Here is a 22,115-nt window from a genome sequence, read left to right as displayed (position 1 = left end):
GTTGTAGATACAATAGATGAACTAAAAGCATTTCAGAATAACGTCAGGGAGGACAAAAGAGATTCCTGGATTAAATCACAATGTATAAAGAGACCAGATGAGTTATGGGTTTCAAATGAGGGAAAATTTGTTTTGCCAAATAGTCTCTTGTCACAGCTTGCGCGGTTCTATCATGGGCAGGCTCACCTAGGGAGAGATGCCATGATAAGATTGTTCAAAACTGATTGGTTTAACCCCAGATTTCGTCAAGCTGCAGAAGCAGTTTGCCATCGATGTGTCACTTGCCAGCAGATGAACCCAGGGAAGGGAACGGTTGTGAACGCGAGCCACATTGGCAGAGCCAGTGGCCCGTTTAGTGGAATGCAGATGGACTTCATTGAGATGCCTGTGCATGGAGGTTTGAAGTATGTGTTGGTGATTGTGTGCATTTTTAGTCATTGGATTGAGGCATACCCCACACGTAGAAATGACAGCCTTACAGTTGCAAAGCTATAGTTGAGGGAGCTAATACCACGTTTCGGATTCCCGATCTCTTTAGAATCAGATAGGGGAAGTCACTTCAATAACGAGGTGATAAAGTTACTTTGCGAAGCGCTGAACATTGAGCAAAAACTGCATTGTAGCTATCGCCCTGAGGATTCAGGATTGGTGGAGCAGATGAATGGCACACTGAAATCGAGAATGGCGAAAATATGTGCATCGACAAATTTGAAATGACCTGACGCATTGCCTTTGGTGTTAATGTCAATGAGAAACACCCCTGATAGAAAGACTGGATTGTCTCCGCACGAAATTCTCATGGGCAGGGCTATGAGACTTCCTGCAGTTCCCGCAAACGCGCTTTTGAATATTACAGATGATATGGTGTTAGACTACTGCAAAGGTCTGGCTGACGTGGTTCGCTCTTTCTCTCACCAGGTGGAAGCGACCACCTTGCCACCGATCCAAGGTCCAGGACACGCACTGAAAGCGGGTGACTGGGTCGTGGTAAAGAAGCACGTGAGAAAGTCGTGTCTGGAACCCCGTTGGAAAGGCCCTTTCCAAGTGATCCTGACGACAACTACCGCTGTGAAGTGTGCGGGAGTTCCCAACTGGATTCACGCCAGTCACATAAAGAAAGTGTTGTGTCCCACAGATGAGGAAGTTGAAGCGCTGAAACTGCCAGTGCCTTATAAAACAGTGCTGAGTGCTGAGACAGAGCAAAACCGAACTGAAAACGAACAGGCAGAAACAGGAGAGAGAGAAACATTCTCTGAGGACGAAGCAACAGACTCACTTGGGGAAGACCAAGGAGAAAGTTCAGACAGCGACGAAGCAGCTGAAGGTGACAAAGAGCCTGAAGCAGCTGAGGGTAGCAAAGAGCCTGAAGCAGCTGAAGGTGACAAAGAACCTGAAGCAGCTGAAAGCGATAAAGAGCCTGACGAAAGTAACGGTGGCGAAGGGCTCGAAGAAGGTGAAAAAGCAGGAGAGCCTGATCAGAGGAGGGCTTTCCCAGAAGCAGACGATACAGAAAAAGAAAAAGAGAACGTGATTGGTTCCCCAGAAGGAGGGGACAAGGCAGAACAGAACGAAAAAGTTCAAGCTTCCACAGAAAAGATCGCAGGTCCATCAAATGGACACGGTGCAAAGAGGAGACTAAGTATATCACCAGTAAAACAAAGAACTAGAGAAAGTTTGAACGACGAAGAAAGGCCAAAAGTGAAAGAGAAAAGAAAAGAAGTGTCTGTCGTGGTACCAACCTCAAGTGAAGGAAAAAACTTGGCCAAAGAGGAAAGTACCAGTGAGGCAGAATCGAAAAGAGAAGCAAAATTCAAAAGGAAAAGGATACCAAACAGGAGATATTCCGGTCCAGAATGGGCATATGTAGTCAATGACGATTGGACTGACGAATTTGTATCTCTAAGCCTCGAGAACGAAGAAGAGATACCAATAGAAAAGAAAAGTTTTATGGACTCTGTAGATTGAAAGGGTGATAAATGACATTGCTTGCTACAATCTAACGTGATACAAACAACCAGCTGAGACATTGCTAAACCGGATGAGACACTTGCTGAACTGATAAAGACTGAGTTATTGCCGAATTGAGACAAATGCTGCTAACCGATAAGTGACTGGCCTCTTGAAGAAGACTGTGTGAACATTGCGCTCGTTCAGCTTTGTAACTGCATTGCTAAATAGTTTCTTTATAGGTGCTTCTAGCTCTCTGATTCTATACAGATCATGACGCAAAACAGTAGAAAGAAATATTGTAAATATGTGTGTATAGGCTTGGTAATTGCATGCGTACTAATAATAATGGCAATAGTGCTTGCAATGCATGGAAAGGGTGAGAATGAGAAAATCGATGCTTCTACTTTTGCTCCTGTTACTGTCACTGAACTAACCGCATTGAAAAGACTAGAAATAGACGAGAGACTCTTGCATGATAAGAAGGAGCTTTTGTATAATGTTTTCTATCGCTTGCTAACAGAATATGTTGAGACTATGGATGCGAAAGATTGTTATGTATGTACACAGATACCGACATCAGTTAAGGAAGGGGTGACTTATCACCACATGCCTCTTACATACGGGATTACATGTAGTATAGTAATGTCTAGGTTTTATGGTCAAACTAACATACAGTATTTTTACTCGAATTATGATGTTACCTTTGCATATGTTCCTATAATAGCGCAGCTAAGCCAGATTGCTAAAGATTGGGATGCTAAAATAATGAGGGAATTTTTCGAGCCAATGCAACCTTTTGAAACGGCTCACGCTCATAGGGAAAACCTTACCTGCTCGCTCTCTGCAGTAGAAATAAGCTTTTTAGATCGCACAGATGATAGAAGGGCACAAATGAATGCAAAATTAGAAAAAGAGTTACATAAGAGGACTTCAGTAGATAATGATGATTTTGCCGCAATAAAGACACAAGGGAGAATAGCTTTAGATGCTTGGCATGTAGGGAAATTTTGTATATATCGAGGTGAATCTTATTATGACAACATTTTCGTAGGAGCGAGTGAATGTAAACATACGTTTATCTTTAAGGCCAAATGGACATTCATGATGAACGGACTTGACCCTGTCATTCCAGGTGTATATTACATTTGTGGGTATAATGCCTATTATCGTCTTCCAAAGGGATGGTGGGGGAGATGTTATTTGGGTATAGTGTTCCCAAAGGTTTATCAACTGGATGACCTATCGATGATTCAAAAGACATCTGGATCCCATCGTATCCAGAAAAGAGAGACCGCAGCTGCTGTGGTAGGAGATATATTTGGAGCCATGATTCCTTCGTTGGGAGTTGTGTTGAACTCCATCAAAATAAGAAAGTTGTCTACTATAGTGGATAACATGTTGACAAAGTTTTCAGGTGCTATAATCCTGATAGATGCTGAACTTGCAGCGGAAAGAGCTATGACTCTTCAAAATAGGCTTGCTTTAGACATTCTTTTAGCAAAGGATGGCGGTGTTTGCAAAATGCTTGGTGCGCGACACTGTTGTACGTATATTCCCGATAACAGTGTGAAAATTAAAACTATGCTTGCTAATCTAACAAAAGAGAGTGGAGATTTGAAGGAATTGAAAGAACCAGGAGTGTGGGAGAAGGTTGGAAAAGGACTCGCTTCAGTGGGACATTGGATTGGGGGAATTTGGAATGGAATATTACTAAAAATAATACAGGGAATTTTAATAGTACTGTTTTGCATTTTTGGAATTTGGGGAATAAAAAGGGGAATAATAATGATTTTGGAAAGAATTAAAAGAAGGAAGGAAGAGAAAATGATGAAAAGAATGGCAGAAGAATACAAAGCGAAAACAAGGGGAATTAAAAGGAAAAGAGAACTGACAGAATTTTAATGGAATAAAATTTGTGGGCATGATTTGGTGTGATGACAAGTAGTCATCAGAGGAGGGATTGATGAAGCTGAAATGAAGGTTTTACATTTATTAGCGCTTAAACGTAGTGTGAAATAATCATGTGTGACTTTAACCGAACTAATAAAGATTGTACGGGTACAAAATGTGCCCTCAGAGTAGTTTGCCAACATTTATAAGCGTGCTTTATATAACGTGTTGTATTAGAATTGCACTAATCCGACATAATCGTAAATGTATACCTCGATTTGCTTGTTTGAAATGCTTTAGCTTAGCATAACTTTAGTGGAGGCTTTGGCCTAGTCGCCTGGTCTCACGATTTAGATGCTCGTATTTTTCCAATGTGCTAATAAACGTGTATTTTTGCTTGAAGCTGTACTTTTCCACTGAGATCGTTCACATGCTTATCTTAAAGTTTCGTGCCAGCTTGGCATTTTTCTCTTTGCTCCAAGGTCGATCTGCAGGTGCGGACAATGGAAGCTCTGAAAGTGAGTTAATTGGTATAAAATGTTGCAACTTGCGTACCCGTCTCCAAGGATAATGTATGCTTAAGTAAAAGCTTGAGAACTGTCGTTTTTGATTGGACAATTTGAAGCTAACCTATGAACCCTCCAATGGAAGACCCTACTGGATTCGAACTGTTGTCTATTTAAACCAGGTGCACGAGAAGAAAGTAGCCATTATTGGACATCCTGCCATTTTGCAGGACATTGCAGCTATTATGGCCCATTTTGCTGCGACGCCATTTTGAAAGAGACTTTGATGCTTTCTCTAATCGAGAGAAAGAGACTTTAATGATTCTTGCCCTAGAGACTTTAACTTTGATCCCTTTGCATGAAGAAGTAGTTTTACTTTGCCGCCGTGAGGCAATTGCCCCGTCCACCCCTGCCCCTTTGCCCCGTTCCATGCCGATCGAGAAACGGTACCTGTGAGACGAAGACTTCCTTGAATGCTGATCGTAATTGGTAAATATGAAAGGAAATTGTACAATTGCATTGTGTTTCTTTTAGGTAACCAACTGCTGATTTTTGGTAAGAACCCTAGTTAGGAGTTTTTCCAAATTAATGTTGCTAAATTGTTTTTGCATGAAGTCCCACATGCCGATGCTAATTTGAGGTTAGATGAGGATCCTTTTGCTGCACGATGCAATTTGAGACCTTGTTATGCTGACTAAATGTATGCAATTAGTTCATTACAGATTATACTATTAGTGATTTGCATTGCTATTATCGAATGCCTTGTTATTCAAATGCTGCATAGATTGCACTTGTTCCGCCGTTATGGACAGCTATTAATGTTCATTTATGTTTATCATTTGGTGTTGAGACACATCTATATTGTGCTAGCTTTGTTAATATGGGGAAATAAATTCACTAACTTTGAATAAACTGGTGTGGTTATTCCTGACTGAAAGGTCAGGGTTCGCCGAAATGTATTCCGGATTAATTGATTAAGTGTTATGTTGATCAGGGTATTGCTTATGTTCGTTATTGATTATTGATTTGATAAACTGACTGATTAAGAGTGCGGAGAGTCCCACTTAGCCAAAAGATTCATCGGCCTAAAGAGCGTCCAATCACAGGTAAATTATTAGTACGGAACGCTCTATCAGCTCCGAATGGAGCCGGCGGTGTTGCAGGTGTGCGACGGGTGCAGTTGCACCTGTCGCGCTTTTCACTGTCTGCTAAGCGGACAGTGAAAAGCATACTGGGGCCCCCAGGGGCCCCAGGACACCCGTTCCCGCCATCCTGTTTCTGGCGGTGAAAACCGCCAGAAACAGGCTGGCGGGAAGGGGTTCGGAATCCCCATGGCGGCGCTGCTTGCAGCGCCGCCATGGAGGATTAGCCCAGCCGGGGCTAATCCGGCGGGAAACCACCGGACCCGGTTTTCCGACCGCGGCTTTACAGCCGCGGTCGGAATGGGCAGGGAAGCACCGCCAGCCTGTTGGCGGTGCTTCCGTCATTTTAGCCCTGGCGGTCGCGGACCGCCAGGGTTAGAATGACCCCCTATGTTAGAAATTTTAGGTGCTTACTGCCCAGGTGAATTAAAATAGGGAAGGTAGCGTTGTAGTTGTTGACCACATCTAAGTACAGACCATAGGAGGCGACTTCTAAAAGTTCCAGAAACATGTGTTCTAGATATGATCCAATCTGCATTTCCGCTGGCCTTGAACAGCTCAATATCTCACTCTGCTTGTCATATTTTCAGCGGATGCCTCGAGGTGTGCCTTCCAACATCGGATGGCACATGGAGCTCTGTCTCACCAGTGAGGAGCCCATGGGGACATATTTACAAGTCCCTTGCGCCTCCTTACGTCACATTAGCATCATTTTTTTACACTAATGTGGCCTTAAGGAGGCATTTTCATCACACCATATTAACAACGTGGCACAATGCAAGCACTGCGCCACTATGTAATGCCTTGCATCACATTATGCCTGTGCCAGGCATATTATATGCAAGGAGTACGTTCCGCCATTGGGAGGCCCAGAAAAAATAGTGCAGCAAAATGTACCAGATTTTTTAGTGTCATTTTTAATGCTGTTAGTGCGACACTCCCATTGTATTCAATGGGCCTCCCTTGACTTTGGTGGATTGGCGCCATTATTTTTGCCACTAATCCACCAAAGCGCCACAATAGCATCAAAACTTTTGATGCTATTGGTCTAATGTGCGTCAAGGTGCGCCGTATTGTAATTACGGCGCACACATGGTGTCACTAGGGGGGTGCAGGGAGGGTGCAAAAAGAGTGGCACGTCACCTATGATGAGCCACTTTCTTGTAAATATGTCCCCATGTTGGGGCCTTGCAGACAAAACCTGTACCTGGCAGATTTATAGGTGCACGGTTTTGGGATCTCTTGCCAGTCCTCTGACAATGGAATCCCCATAAAATAACCCAGTGTAAAGGAGTAAAAGTATAAATCCAGCGCCTAACAGGGGTATGTTCCCTCGGGAAGCAATTCCAGACAGAAAAAAACGATAAATGTCGGATATCAAGGATTTAGCAGATATATACTACATATGTTCATATACCTGTGAATGGTTCTGAGAATATTCTGCTATAGTAAACTGGTTTTATGAGCAAAGCTGAGAGCAGAGGCCCCGTAAATCATGATGCAGTTGCAACTGGATACAAAACTGGCTCCAGTAGCAGTTATTTTTCATCAAAGAATGGCAGAACATCAATTATTTCAGTATAAAAAATGTTCATTGCCGCTGTCATTTGGATAATGAACGTTCACGATTGCTCCAGTCGCTTCGTATGCAATTAAAATGATTGTATTATGCGAGATGCATTACACAGCAGCATGGTGGTCCAGGCAACCTTCATGTCATGTAAAGGCAAGATATTTTAAAGTGAGATGTTTAAAAGGAATTTAGAAAAGATAGACCGAAAAGAAAGCTAAAGCAACCAGTCGAGCAGCAAATTAATTACTCTGCACTTTGACGCTCTTCAAACAATAATTACATGAAGTCAGGAATATTATTGTATCAAGCCACATTAAGTTTTAATCAGAAATAAACTTCTTTATTTAAAATATAGGGAGTCACTACGAATCTAGCGATAATTCTTAAAGTTGGCGCAAAGTGTATTTCCGCTAGTTTTAGCACTAGAAATTATTTAAGCTTTGCTTGATCACAGTCTGCACCAGTACTACCAGCTGTGAAAGTAAATAGGCATCAAGCGTTAGCAAAGTTACTAAGGTTTACATTCCTGCTTTTGGGTGGTGAGAGCACAGGGAAAACAATGTGGAAAATGAAAAAACGGATGCTGTAGAAATAAAGGATTGTTTTCTTTTCTGTAGCATCCACTTTTCAGATGCTCAAAGCCTCGCTCACCAGTGCTACTGGGCCACCTGCAGCCTGTAAAACAATGGCACACCCATTCTAATGGAGGCCCGACAATACACTTAAACAGCCAACAGAAAAACAGTGACACCAAAATACTCATGTGGGCTGGACCAAGAAGTTAGTGACAATGTATTTCGGATTCTGCCAAATTAACTGCACGTCTTGTACCCCAAGCATCACCCCTCCCATGCCTTTTGTTCAATGTCTACATCCAGCCTTTCGGTCCAATACTAAATCAGTACCATGAGAACTACCAAGGCTATGTTTGTAATATCCGAATCTACTTGCAGACAAAACAAACCAGGCAACTCAACTAACATCTCTCTATATCTGAATCTTGTATTCTACCAGAGGAAGGAGAGATTTCTCTACACAGAGGAAAAACGGTGATCTTTGACACCTCCTGCAGCCTTTCCGGAAGGCAGGAACGTAGGGAAACTCTTTCACTCCAAACTTTTATTTGCTCCTACAGTCAATGCGGTAGTCAAGAGTGTCAAACTCCATCTCTCCTCTAAAAATGTCTTCATTAACCCCAAACTTACCACAGCGTGGAGCTGAAAACAGCTCTGTTCTTGATATGCCTGGATTACAGCAACATAATTTGCAAGGGCCTTCCCAAGAATCTCACTGGCAGGCTCCAAAGGATACTGAACCAGGAATCAGACTATGGCCCTCATTCCAACCCTGGCGGTCTATGACCGCCAGGGTGGAGGGCAACGGAAGCACCGCCAACAGGCTGGCGGTGCTTCCGGGGGCATTCTGACCGCGGCGGTAAAGCCGAGGTCAGAAAAGGGAAGCCGGCGGTTTCCCGCCGGCTTCCCGCTGCCCCAGGGAATCCTCCACGGCGGCGCTGCAAGCAGCGCCGCCATGGGGATTCCGACCCCCTTCCCGCCAGCCTGGTTCTGGCAGTTTTCACCGCCAGAACCTGGCTGGCGGGAACGGGTGTCGTGGGGCCCCCTAACAGGGCCCCACATTGATTTTCAGTGTCTGCGTGGCAGACACTGAAAATCGCGACGGGTGCAACTGCACCCGTCGCACACCAGCAACTCCGCCGGCTCCATTCGGAGCCGGCATCCTCGTTGCTGGTGCTTTCCCGCTGGGCGGGCGGGCGGCCTTTTGGCGGTCGCCCACCCACCCAGCGGGAAAGCCAGAATTACCGCGGCGGTCATTTGACCGCACAGCGGGATTCTGGTGGGGGAACTTTGGCGGGCGGCCTCCGCCGCCCGCCAAAGTTAGAATGACCCCCTATGTCTAAAATTCCACAAGCAAGAACATATCAATCCCCCATCCACGACCGACAACACACCACACCCTACCGTATGTGGGACAAGATCCCCACAGAACACCGGAACGCCAAGCTCGCACGAACTCCCCCTCCACCAACAACCCCAACATCGCTGCCCATAACCTCACACAATGGATTACAACTTGCGCAGACTCACCCCCCCCTCTGAGAAGAAACAACACCACTCGCAACATGAAGACCGCCCCCTGGTTCATCACTGAACTCCAAGACTCCAAGCGTGAATGCCGCAAAACCGAGAAAGCTTGGCACCAAGAACCCTCTATGACCAACTTCTCCACCCTCAAAACCACCATACACAAACATCACCAATTCATCCGAACCACCAAAAGGGCTTACTACAAAGAACGCATAGATAGTAACTCACATAACAGCAAGGAACTCTTTACCATCATCAAAGAGCTCACCAAATCCAAATGCTGCAACATCGACCCCACTCACAAACACAACCTTTGCAACTCCCTCTCCAACCACTTTCACCTCAACATTTTAGACATACACAACAGCTTCACACCACCTGCACCCACCATCACCACCACCGACACGACCAAAAACAACACACACCCCCACTCCAACCAACTGCACACCTGGGCCCCTACCAATGATGAAGGACCCGAAAAAACCATGAACTCCATCCACTCAGGCTCCCCCACAGACCCCTGCCCACACCACATCTTCAACAAGGCCAGCCCAACCATTGCTCCCCAGCTTCGCGCCGTAATCAACAGCTCCTTTGACGCTGCCACCTTCCCAGACTCCAGGAAGCATGCCGACGTAACCGAACTCCTAAAAGAACTGAAAGCAGACCCGGATGACCTCACAAACTACCACCCCATTTCTCTTCTCCCCTTCGCCGCCAAGGTCGCTGAGAAGCTAGTGAACGCCAGCCTGTCTCACTTCCTAGAAGAAAACAACGCACTCAACACCTCCCAGTCTGGATTTCGCAAGAACCACAGCACAGAGACCGCCCTCATCGCCTGCACTGATGACATCAGAACCAGAGTCGACAAGGGCGAGACTGTCGCACTCATCCTCCTGGACCTCTCCACAGCCTTCGACACTGTTTGCCACCAAATATTCCGTACACGCCTCTATGACGCAGGAATCCGACACAAGGCCTTTGACTGGCTCACCTCCTTCCTTGCCGAAAGAACCCAGAAAGTTAGCCTCCCTCCCTTCCAGTCCCCAGCAACCAAGATCATCTGCGGGGTCCCCCAAGGGTCCTCCCTCAGCCCTACCCTTTTCAACATTTACATGGCCCGCTCGCCAACATCCTCCGCTCTCATGGAATCACCATCATATCCTATGCAGACGACACCCAGCTCGTCATCTCCCTCACCAGGAACCCCACCACCGCCAAGACTAACCTCCACACCGGACTCCTCAACACTGCCAAATGGATGACAGCAAGCCACCTCAAACTCAACTCCAACAAAACTGAAATCATCATTTTCGGCCCCAACAAGACTGTATGGGATGACTCCTTGTGGCCCACCACCCTAGGACCACCCCCAACACCCTCCACCCACGCATGCAATCTCGGCATCATCTTAGACTCATCTCTCTCCATGGCCCAGCAAATCAACTCTATCACTTCCTCCTGTTTCAACACCCTCCGCATGCTGCTAAGACCCTTCAAATGGATGCCCATAGAAACCAAGAAGACCGTCACCCAGGCACTCATCATCAGCAGACTAAACTACGTAAACGCCCTCTACGCTGGCACCACAGTCAAGCTTCAGGAGAAACTCCACCGGATCCAGAACGCAGCCGCACGTCTCATCCTGAACCACCCACGCCATGAACACATCTCCGCCCACCTCAGATCCCTTCACTGTACCCATCTGCAGAGGGATCATCTTCAAAGTCCTCATCCACGCTCACAAATTCTTCCACAACACTGGACCAGCCTACCTCAACGAAAGAGTGAACTTCCACACTCCCACTCGTCTCCCCGCTCTACTGACCTCGCCCTCGCCACAGTCCAGGGCATCCAACGCACCTCTTCCGGAGGCAGATTCTTCTTCTACCTCGCCCCCAAGAACTGGAACTCCCTCCCCACCAACCTACGCAAGACCCAGGAACTCCTGACCTTCAGAAAGCACCTCAAGACATGACTTCTTGAACAGTAAAACAGCATCCCCCCCTGTTTTGGTCCCCCCCTCAGCGCCTTGAGACCCTTGCGGTGAGTAGCGCGCTAAATACATTTTTTGATTGATTGATTGATCACCCCTAAAATCACTTCAGTTGATGTTTGAACGAAATTCAAAATCTACTTCACTGACCAAAAGCCATACAGCCGCAAAGGATCCAGAACAATGTATTTTCAGTAAACACCTATAAGGAATCTTTTGTGAGCATCTGCACATTAAGCAATGACCTTTCAAAAGGGCCAAGCATGGTGGCAGAGCCTTGGAAATTCAAGAACCTTTATGTGCAGTTCATCACTGTTGTGCTTGGTATTTAGGAGGTGGTAAACCAAACTCTGGAAACAAACACGTCTGCTTCTCATTACTACTCCAGGGCTATGCGAAGCAATATGATGTTGGCAAAGATATTACTTCTTATTCAGAAATCCATTGTTTTGGCACTAAACATTACAATGTTCCTTAATTGTTTAAAAAGTGTTTTGCACCATTTAAAAAAGGGGTGAGTGGAGAGGTGAACCTGAACTGCAAAGTCAGGGCCAGTAATGCAGGGGTGTTTCCACAGGCGAGTCTGAGCCATTAGAAAAATACTGAAAATGACAGCGCCACCCCAACCCAAGCAAAAACAATTTATTTTTTAACGTCAGACTTAGGAGGATCACTAAAAGTACCCCAGAGACTTCTTATGTGTAGCTCACAGTCTGAGGATTGAAAATGGTGTTAAAGGGGCTATTATCGCTACGAAAAATAACGAGCATGATTAAGAGCGTCCTGGTGTAACCCCCCCATTAAATCTACCCCCGATACTAGACGCATGTGTAACTCCAGGCGGTAGGTAATGGGAGATGCAAGTAGGACCCTAAAGGCCTTCAAATACATTATAGTATTAGTGAGAGATTGGCATTTCCATCTTGATTACTTATTTTTACTTACTTATTTTTCATTGCTATCCAGTGTTTAATCTACAGATTTTAGCTGGGTTTCAAACCTAAAACCTAAAACCTGTGGATAAAATGCACAGATTTACAGTGGATCTAACAATTCTGATAGGGCAGGTAATCCTCACACCCTACATGATTACCTACCTGACCACTTATGATAGACCCAAAGCAGTCCTGGTTTGGCCTATACAGCTATTTGGCACACACCACATCCTTGATGGCTATAAATGCATGTTCATCATTCATTTGTTATATTTCATGGATCATTGTTTCAGAATATTCTGGATTTTCTCTTTTCTGAGTAATGCATCAAAATTAGTTTTACACTTTTAATAATCCGCTGGACTAGTCTTTGAGTATTTCACTAGTAAATGGATATAATTGATTAATTAACTGCTTGACGGTCAAGCACTAGGGATAATTTCATATAAATGATCGTGGTATACATTAATTTTGAAATTGCCCACATAATTTGCACCAAAGTAAGAAAATTTTGCACTGCTATTTGCTCCAAAAAGCAGTACAAAAATCATCTCTGCACTGAACGACAAGAGAAAATTCTTTGTGGAAGTAATTACCCTTGAGGAGGTGGCAATTCCCTGTAATTACACGTGTCAAGGGAGGAGTGCCACCCTTATTCCTAACAGGGCCTTATTCCAGCATTGTTCCTTTCGCAATAAATAGGTACACCTCGACTTTATTGCATGGAAAAAATCTAAACTGATTAGCTAGGGATCTCCTGTTCCTGAAGAAAGTCGATGACCCATTCAAGCAAATACAGGGGCTGAAACGTAGGCAGAAGCAGGATGATGTGTGAAACATTACTTGCAGGAGACATCCAGACATATCTCTTTTTCTATGCCCAGGGAACATCGTGAATAAGGGAAAAATATTTGGGGTATACCCTGAGACATTTTTAGAGACCAAACGTGACCCCTGCTTCTATCTAGTAAGAAAACATATTGAGAACTCCCGACTGTGGTTGAGTCCAGCTTAGGGTATCCACCTAGTGGGATGAGGAGAAGACACGAGTGAAGAGTACGCTGCTAAGAATCGTGGGTGAGGTTGAATAGCTTTTGATACCTGTGATGTAAAAGGAGACCAGCTAGTAAGTGAGTCTGCGGTATTAAGACCACACACTTGCTTTGTGTGAAGACAATTATATTCTGCCAGTGATTTATACATAAGAGTGGAAGGGCAGAACAATATTTCAGATATTAAAAAATTATCACAGATGTGCTTCTTATGTAGTGCCCTAAATGTGCATTATCTCTCAGGAATTTCCAATGTAGCGTGTGATGCATGGTCACCACTGGTCAATCTGTGTGTTGCTCAGGGGACTATATAATCTGTGTTCAAAACATGCTCACAAATCCCCAGCATATTGTACCTGATATTTTGTCTTTCAGCCTTCTTGTGCCCCTGACACTCTTGTTTATATGCACTGGCCTACATATCACATCTTATTATAATATTATTCCACCCAGATCTTAGACTATTGTTTTCAAAAGTTCATTTAGCATGTGTAGTGTAACACCTTCAGAGGCTCTACATGTACTAACACACAACATAAAAATGAGGAGGGTGTACCTTTCCAGGGAATTTCAAGATACTAACAAATAGAATATTTATTTGTATATCTAAGTGTAATCTAAGAAATGTCGTCTTTTTTGGTAAACACTGATGAAAAAAATATCTGCTAGCCTTTTTAATAATGGCAGAACCACAAACGGATGTGTACCTTCTTTTGTGGAGGGTATAGAGGGTATTTTCGTATGTTGAGCCATACAGAAGCTTAACGAGAACAAACGTTTTTTTTAGTTTTAGCTACGTTATAAGATTTGTTTTAACTTTAATGTAATGATTTCAGCAAATATGTCACATTCAAGTATTTAAACACTAAAAAACAGCTCTGCGAATATTACACCTTATAGCAGGCAATGTTGACAGTGAGGAACTTTGTATGCTGACCAGATCTAGTGTTGATTTAGTGCGATCCAAGTGATGCAGTTGTCAAAGAAATATGCAAATTCTGCTCCAGCCATAAATGGTACTTGGATGATTAACGGCGTACAAAACTAAAACGGCTATGGAAGGATCAACATCAGATGATCGTTTGAGATGTAGAAGGCTATTACTCAACATACACATCATTAATCCAGTTATATTATGCTTGTGAATAAGGATAATCCCTGTAACCCAACTCAACCGGGGTAAGCATCATGATATATCAACAAAGGTCCTGTGGAATTCCCTTCTCAATAACCAAGTGTAATGAATTACTGATACTCCGGACCTAGGACCATTTCTATTTCTTCATAATGCATAGTCAGATGACTTGTTTGGTCCTGATAAGACCTGTGAAATAATGTTCGGGTTAAAACGTCGACAGATACACCCATGGTAGCTTTTTGGTGATTTAACAAATGCGAAACCAAAGAAAGTTGTTGATAAGAAACAATTGTAACTGGTTTTCATCTGTACTCTTTAACAATGTGTCAGGTACATAGCTGTAAGTACTGTGTATTATTTTGGAGTACCAGTGAATCATTGCACTTAGTTATTGACAAAATTATCCCTCGGGACCTTTGTTGGTATAATGCAGTTCTGATCAAGGGCATTCTCAGGCATGGGATCCAAACTGAAAGATCTCCAACTCAAAGCATGCTCCAACATGTTTACATTTCCAAAGTGACAAAACATGCCCAGCAGCCGTAGCAATGAATCTAAAATCAACAGATTTTTAGTTTGTTTGTGGAATTCACTTTTTGTGTATTTGAATATTGATTGAGTAATGATCAACAAGATTGTTTTAGTATTCTAAGTGATATCCTCAAACATTAGGGCTTCTATTAGCTAGCTAAAATTGCATTTTATCTTGTTTTGTTTTCTGATTTTGAGGTTTAGCAATAACCATACACAGTGATCTTAGCATTGACAAATCAACAGAAGTTCAGCTCACAGAATTCTATCTTTGACTTCTCAGGCGCTCAAAGCGTTTTGTTCAAGCACTTCCATTTTGACACCCATGCTGTCTCCATTACTTTCACCATTCAGCATGTCGGCTGCTAGAAGGAAAGCCTCCACCTGCCCCGCCCACACCCAACCATGCTTTCCTCATGGAGCGGAATGCAGAAGCTGAAGCGTTTTAAAGTTTTGCTCATTTTTGCCATGCAAAAATGCAACACATTGAAGCAAAATTAGAAGGACAAGTATAAATACTGTACCTTGTTTTACCTGTATGGAACACACACCTGACAAAAGGCAATCTTCACATCCAGGGTAGGTTCACTGCAGTTGTACAAGAAATGTCGGCTCATAAATACCTTAAAAAAAGGAAATTGTGTCAATTGTAATACAGGTTCCACGGCTGTCCTAATCATCTTATAGAATGTTAAATTAGTCCCAGGATAAATTTGTCTGTTTCTCACTTCATATCACAATACTTCATGGAATGAAAAATTGTTTTGTTTTAATACTCAGTGCCAGATTACCATGATTGCATTGTTGTCAACAAGTTTCCCTTCTGTACGGATGCAATTTTGCATCATCATTTGCAACAAAAGCTACAACAATTATGTTTATTCCACTTGTGCATGGCTGGACTGGGAACCCAAAGCAGCCCTGGCATATTTTGTCAGACCAATCCCTATAGAGTGCATAGGAAACAAGCCTGGCCACTACAATGGTATTTGGGGGGCTTCTCCGCCGTCAAGACAATTTGGGAAAAATGGCAAATATGGTGCATTCTACAACACATTTTCATTGTATATTCAATTGTATTAGTTTTTAAAGCATAGTAAAGTCTGACCGTGCAGTGCACTAGGGTACAGCAATCTTCATTGGGGTTCTTCAATGATTCCCTCACCATCACCCTCTAACAATGCCTCTCATCTCTCCATAGCTCCTCTCTCAGATGTATTTCATTTGTTTTATAGCGCCTCTCTTACCAGCAGATGGTGTTGGAGCACATTACATCACACACAAATACAGAGACATTGAATCATTCAAGTGTAAATCAATGTATAGAAAGTGTTGATAAAGGGGACTACAAGGAGTAGGATTCACATCCTCCATACTGGTAGACATTTTGTACGAGTGCTTGGTCTGGGGAAACACAAACTCAGGATTCAGAACTTAACACAGTGGTTAAGAATATATTTCTACTCAAGCAAACCCTTTTTAGCGAAATTAGGATAATCAAATACTAGGAAAAAACATAACTTTCTAACCTGTACCATACAGTTTGCATGCAGCTCTTTGATGGCAGTAAATAGCGCACTATGCTAGATTATGATTGCAACTTGTGAACCGCACAGTAACAAAAAGAGTTCTGTGGCAAAAGGAATATCCCACTGAGCTATGAACATAACATACTGTCCTGTGATTTGCATAGTACACATTCTTGGCAGCAGGCATTTTAACCCTCTGCGCTATCATTGATGAATCAAAACTGCCACTAGATAAAACCTGACCTCGCAGGTACAGTAATCAGCAGAGTTATCTTGGCACTTGTATTGTTGCTTGAAAACTGCTGAATATACAAGAAACTCAGAAGTGCTTTTAAAAGTGATGTCCATTTCGGCCAGTCCAGCCTTGTAAGCACCATAACAACAGTACAACAAAAATCTACAACAAATACTTTGCAAAGGTCATAAATTACATTCATTCACAAAAAACCCAGGACATCGAATTATTGATTAAAACATATAAAAATAAGAGGTATCCATTACACATAATGTAAAGTCCAAGATCTGAGCTAGTAAAAAAATACGTAAATTTTGCTTAGATTATAACAAAGTCTATACAAAATAAGAGCAAAAGTGCAACTATGAATCGTCATTTGCACAGACAACCAGTGCAGATACTATATTAGCAATGATCCAAAACCGCAGCAGCATAGGTTGAAGATTGCCTGAGATTTCTGAAGTACATATTATCCAACCCTACATACTGCATCTTAAAAAGCATAAAGCAGAGCCAGACTTTAAATTATCAGATCGCAGTTAGCACAAAGTCTATGTAAAAGTGGTTAATTTTGCAGGTTTTAGTGCGATAGATTAAATTATTCCAAAGTGTTGAATGAAAATGCCAGGCATTGCTTTTAAATATCACACAAGCATGTGTTTAGCTTGTACCAACATATTTTGGGCAATTCGTCCATTTATTTGCAATTCCCCAAAAGTGTGGGCCTGATTGGCTGGTAGTATTAGAATGCAAGCGAGAAGTAGTATGTGGTGTCTGGCTATGTAGAGTGTTTTGGGGTAAGCCCCATGTACGTCATTTAGGGGTTGCCAGTGGTCGCTGTTGTGACCCCTGGCTTCCCCTTTGCGGGTCATGGCACTGTCTTTGCGACCCTTGGCCTCAGAGTTGGCAAAATCACTGCCAGGAACACAGCAGCAGCTCGTCCTTATGGATGTCGGTTGGGGATCCACACTGTTTTCTCTCAACATTTTTATCACACAAATAGTGAATACTATTTCATTATTCACTGTTAAAGTAATAATAAATGGAGTACAATTAGCTGGAATATAGCCTTTACTGTCAGCTGAGGTTAGTTAAAAAACGTGCTTTAAAATGTATGTTTTGTGCGTGCTTGCAGATGTGTATGTGTTCATGTGAAGAGAGTATATGTGTGAGTGTAAATGGGTGTATGTGTAACAATGCGTGAGTGTGAAATTGCAGGTCAAAGGGCGTGTGATGTCACTTCCGCTACCTCTAGCATTTTGGTGAATTTACATTTATGGTAAGCCCAGGATCTTGTAATCAATGTTCTGTTTGTTCAATAGTCTGTGGAATCCTGTATGGCATTCATAACAAGGCACCTCGGATAAAACCTGAATTTGATATGCGTATACTTTCAACATGAAGAAAAGTTCACCATCAAAAATAACCATTAAAACTCACAGAGTCCTTCAGGCAGTGAAGTAGGATGCTGTAGTCAACTCTATCAATGGTTTTGTATAAATAAAGAACAAGCAAGGCACATGTGAGGCCGTTACCTCCAATCAATTCTTCTCCAATATCCATGTCCGCTCTGTTGCTATGATGAGTAAGTAAGTCAGACCGGTAATCAGTACAGTAGACCATTCAGTCTGAGGCAGCACTCCACAAATGATTCTGTTTCAAATAATCTAGATTCACTAAGAAATTATTGAAGTTTACCGAGACGCTGGAAACTGCATTGGACCTTTAATAAGGGGAATGGTTCAGGCATGATAGAGCCTACAGGAAAATACCCCCTATTTGACAGATGCCTTGATACTGTAGATATGTTAGATCTATTGCTCAGGACCAGTTTTAGTTTTGGTGGCACGTGGTGCAACAATATTTTTTGGTGCACCCCCATGACCTCCTCTTCGGATTCCCTCACTACTACCGGGCAAATGTACCCCTCGTCACTCCATGGCCTCTCATTCATTTCATTTCATTTGTTTTAAAGCACTGGCAAATGTTGGCTTTTCCAATCCACTCACCTATCGACATAAAATATAGATCTGTACTTTGCAGCTGGCATATTGACCCTCTGTGCTACTTTATGGCAAGTCAAAACTGCCACTAGACAAAACTCTGATCTCTATTTCTGTCTAGCAGGAACATTAATCACAGGAGTTCTCTTGACATTTTTATTACTGCCTAAAAGCTGGATGCACGAAAAACTCTGCGGTAGTTCATTTTAAATTATAGGTTATTGCTAAACACATCACCCCCCCCCCCCCTTGAGGTCAGTCCCTCCCCCCTCCAGGTCAACACACAGTGCAGCCACACCGGTCGCACTACACTAAAGCTGGCCCTGCTGTTGCCAAGGCACACCTCATACTCTCAGAATCACTGATATGTCTTTCTCCAAACCTGAAAACTGAAAGTAAGAAGGACTGGCTATCCAGTGTTGGTTGTTCAATTCAGGAGTGAATTCAGCTGAGTCTGTGACTCACGGTGTGAACTACTTTATTAGAGAGGGAAACGTTCATGCAAATCAACAGAGTTAGTTGTTCAGTCTGAATGTACATGCAAAGCTCCACTCTGCAGGTCTACGTAGATGACACCTAAAAGTGCGCTATTTGTTCCAAATTGCATACTATTCTGGCACGGTGTCTGAAAGCTAAGGTCCCTGGTCCTAGAAATTGGCTCTGAGACATCATCCAGAACATAACCGAGTTTTTGTGTTTCACTGTACATGTGACACTCATGGAGACTGTGTTTGGAATTAATAATAGGGTAAGCAGAAGCCACCTTCACTGGAACAACAGCGGATATAAAATTCAGCAGGCACAATAGTAGTTTTACTATTGTGCAGTTTCTGGCTGTAATATATTTCAGAGCCCCGCCTCAAAAACCTGCTTTGTGATTTGACTGAAGACAGCTTACCACTTGTGTAAGGCTCAACCTACAGCTTTAGCTAGTGATGTGCCCAATGAATGCTCCTTTTGTGCTCTGCTGAGGAACAGTGCATCCATTCAGGGAGTTTACAGTGACTCTGTGGCAATGCACATTTCATTGGCCAGATGGTTTCTGCTCTTCCCCTCTTTCATGAAAGTCTAGAAACTGGCTTTTTGATCCCGACTCCTCGATTTAATTGTCACCGAACTCCTGCAGGACAACTAGTTTTAAATAAATGCCAGCCTCATTGAACCAATAGGTCTAATTTGTCTGGACTTTTGAAGATACGGTGCTGCACATTACTGACTAAAATTATACCCTTGAGGCCTCCATTTCCCCCCAAAATGGAAGCAATCTCAATACTCTGGTGGAAGCCCTTCTGCTGCGACCTGAACCAGAGGAAGAGGCCACAGTACTGTACTGTACAGAAGACAAGGAGAGGATAAGAAGCGAGGACATGCAGCCTAAAGCCTTCAAGGAGCTTATCTTGAGGATATAAGCCGCTCTGTTGCCAGGAGGACGTTGCATGCCAGTTGGTGAGAACCGTAGTGATAAAATCTGGTTTGCAGGCCTGAAAATACAAGTGTGTGAGTGTGGCATGTCTGCAGTGCACTATGAGCGCCTATGATGCCCCTTATTTAAATGATGCCATATCCCCCATTCACCCCTATTACTTGGGCTGTGTCCCATTGGCTGAGTGTGGTTGTGCTATTTTGGAAATATTTTATACATTTTTTAGGATTAATGGTCCCAATTGTACCCTCAGCCCAAATCTCAGGTTACCAGAAGGAAGCAGTGGGCCCAGAGGATGTCAAGGGTGTCATGGGTGCCTTGTGAAATGAGCAGGCTGTATACACTTGGCTGTTCATTAGACACATACCCTTATGCATGGTACTCTCAGAAAACCTGCAGCAGATGCTGCATCAAGAGATCCCATGCTTTGATTTTCACTTTGATGAACAGCAGGGGCAGTGGCAAGTGTCTCTTTGGACCTAGTCACTGTCCCCGTTGATGACCTGTGAAGCATGTCAGCTGCATTTTCGAGAATAGTTGAGATATAAAACTCCTGTCATCAAAGGATACGAATTGAAACCAGAGCTCTCACGTTTCCTGGTTCCAGGAAGGAGAAGCTTCTCTAGTCCAGTTGTTTTTCTTTCCATTCTGGCACTTGTATCATTATTAAAATCTGAGTACCAAAATTCAAAGAAATTCCTGAGCTGGAAGAGTTTCTCAAGCATGAACTCATGAAAGTTGTAAAATCTGTGATGTCAATATTATTCTCATTGTAGCACATTAGGACAGAATCGCTATAAAATTGTTAGGATTTTATCTCGAACTTAGAATGCACTAAAAGTTTCTGGTTGGATTTACGCAGTTTTGTTGGAATTTGCCTCCAGTACTGTCCATATCACATCATTTTGTATCTTGGTATAATAAATTGTTATCAGTAAAAGCTGTCTACAGTATTTTAACGTGTCAGCAATAAACTACACTGTGCTTGATGTTAACTCTCTATTGCACCATATAATCGATTCCCTATATTTGCTAGTGGTATTTCAACACAGGGAGCCAAGATACCATTTTCAAAATGCGTGCTCCGCAAATAGAGTTAACAACAGCAAATACATTTTCATAACAAATTAAAATATTTCTGACAAATTCTATATACATTATGCAGCTGCCAAATGCACTTACCATGCACACACATCCTCTATTCTATTTCAAAAGGTATAACTCTGATAGGAGATTGAATTTAGTGAGTTATAAGTGTGACACATTGTTTCTGAGTTTCAGACCGTTTAGGTGCAAAATCTATTGCGGGAGCACTAAGGAGGATGCGAATAACCACAATAGGAGTGGCTGGTGGTTGTAGCACTTGTGTTTTTGTGAGTTTATTTGAGGGAAATGTGTTATTTTATTAAGAAATGGATGCAAGATGTATTTTGCACTAAAATGCATCACTAAATGACGGATTTGTATGTGTCATTTTTCAATGTTTCACGTAGTTACGCAAAAGGAAATTACGCAAATTTCGCACACTAATTTCAAACCTGCTATCACTTGCTGAAGTGAGTCTTGACTGAACAATCTAGTTACAGTCATATCTGTAAAGAAAACAAGGGTTGCAGAAGTAGGCACATATATTCAGACCATTTACGCCCCCTAACCACACTTTCACAAACCTGATAAAAGTGGAAGCAGAAGAGGATGGTTTTTCTGTACAGCCAGCATGAACTAGGCAGGATTGTCATATGATAAAGACAATGCCTGGTGCAAAAACAGCATGACCCAGGGTTCAGATAAAGGACAACGTCATATTTCAGGTATTTAAAGGAAAGACTGCAAACGATTTGGCATGTTAGTCCGAACATGGTGGCTAGAAGTAGAAAGTAATTTATACAAAAACCACGGAAGGCCCCTGAATCTCTCCTGGTTAATATTCAACCAGTTTGTGAAATTAATATTTAATGATTGACTTATTTCATCTCAGACCGTTTTACGGATTGGCTGCAGGGTGTCTGAGGATGCTGCCCAGTGCAGCATGAGTCACTGCAGCCACACTGTGCTCCAATGAGAATTACTATTCAACAACAACAAAACAAAGCCTTATTTTCCTACA

General features: G+C 42.9%; 1 protein-coding gene across 5 annotated transcripts in view; it reads right to left on the bottom strand.

Annotated features, from left to right (window-relative positions):
* Window positions 1-22,115, bottom strand: part of MAPK10 (mitogen-activated protein kinase 10) — a 794,060-nt gene that overhangs the window by 427,706 nt on the left and 344,239 nt on the right. For 3 of the 5 annotated variants that reach the window (XM_069236182.1, XM_069236175.1, XM_069236160.1), the window contains one exon: window positions 15,343-15,441. Coding sequence is in view for 2 of the 5 variants with exons in the window: in XM_069236167.1 (XP_069092268.1) it covers window positions 15,370-15,435 (66 nt within the window). In the remaining 3 variants the exon portion in view is untranslated. The remainder of the gene's footprint in view (window positions 1-15,342; window positions 15,442-22,115) is intronic. The other 2 variants (XM_069236167.1, XM_069236153.1) reach the window with 1 other exon arrangement.

This window comes from Pleurodeles waltl, chromosome 1_2 (genome assembly GCF_031143425.1).
Source record: "Pleurodeles waltl isolate 20211129_DDA chromosome 1_2, aPleWal1.hap1.20221129, whole genome shotgun sequence".
Lineage (NCBI taxonomy): Eukaryota > Metazoa > Chordata > Amphibia > Caudata > Salamandridae > Pleurodeles > Pleurodeles waltl.
This window is presented reverse-complemented; position numbering and strand designations above follow the sequence as displayed.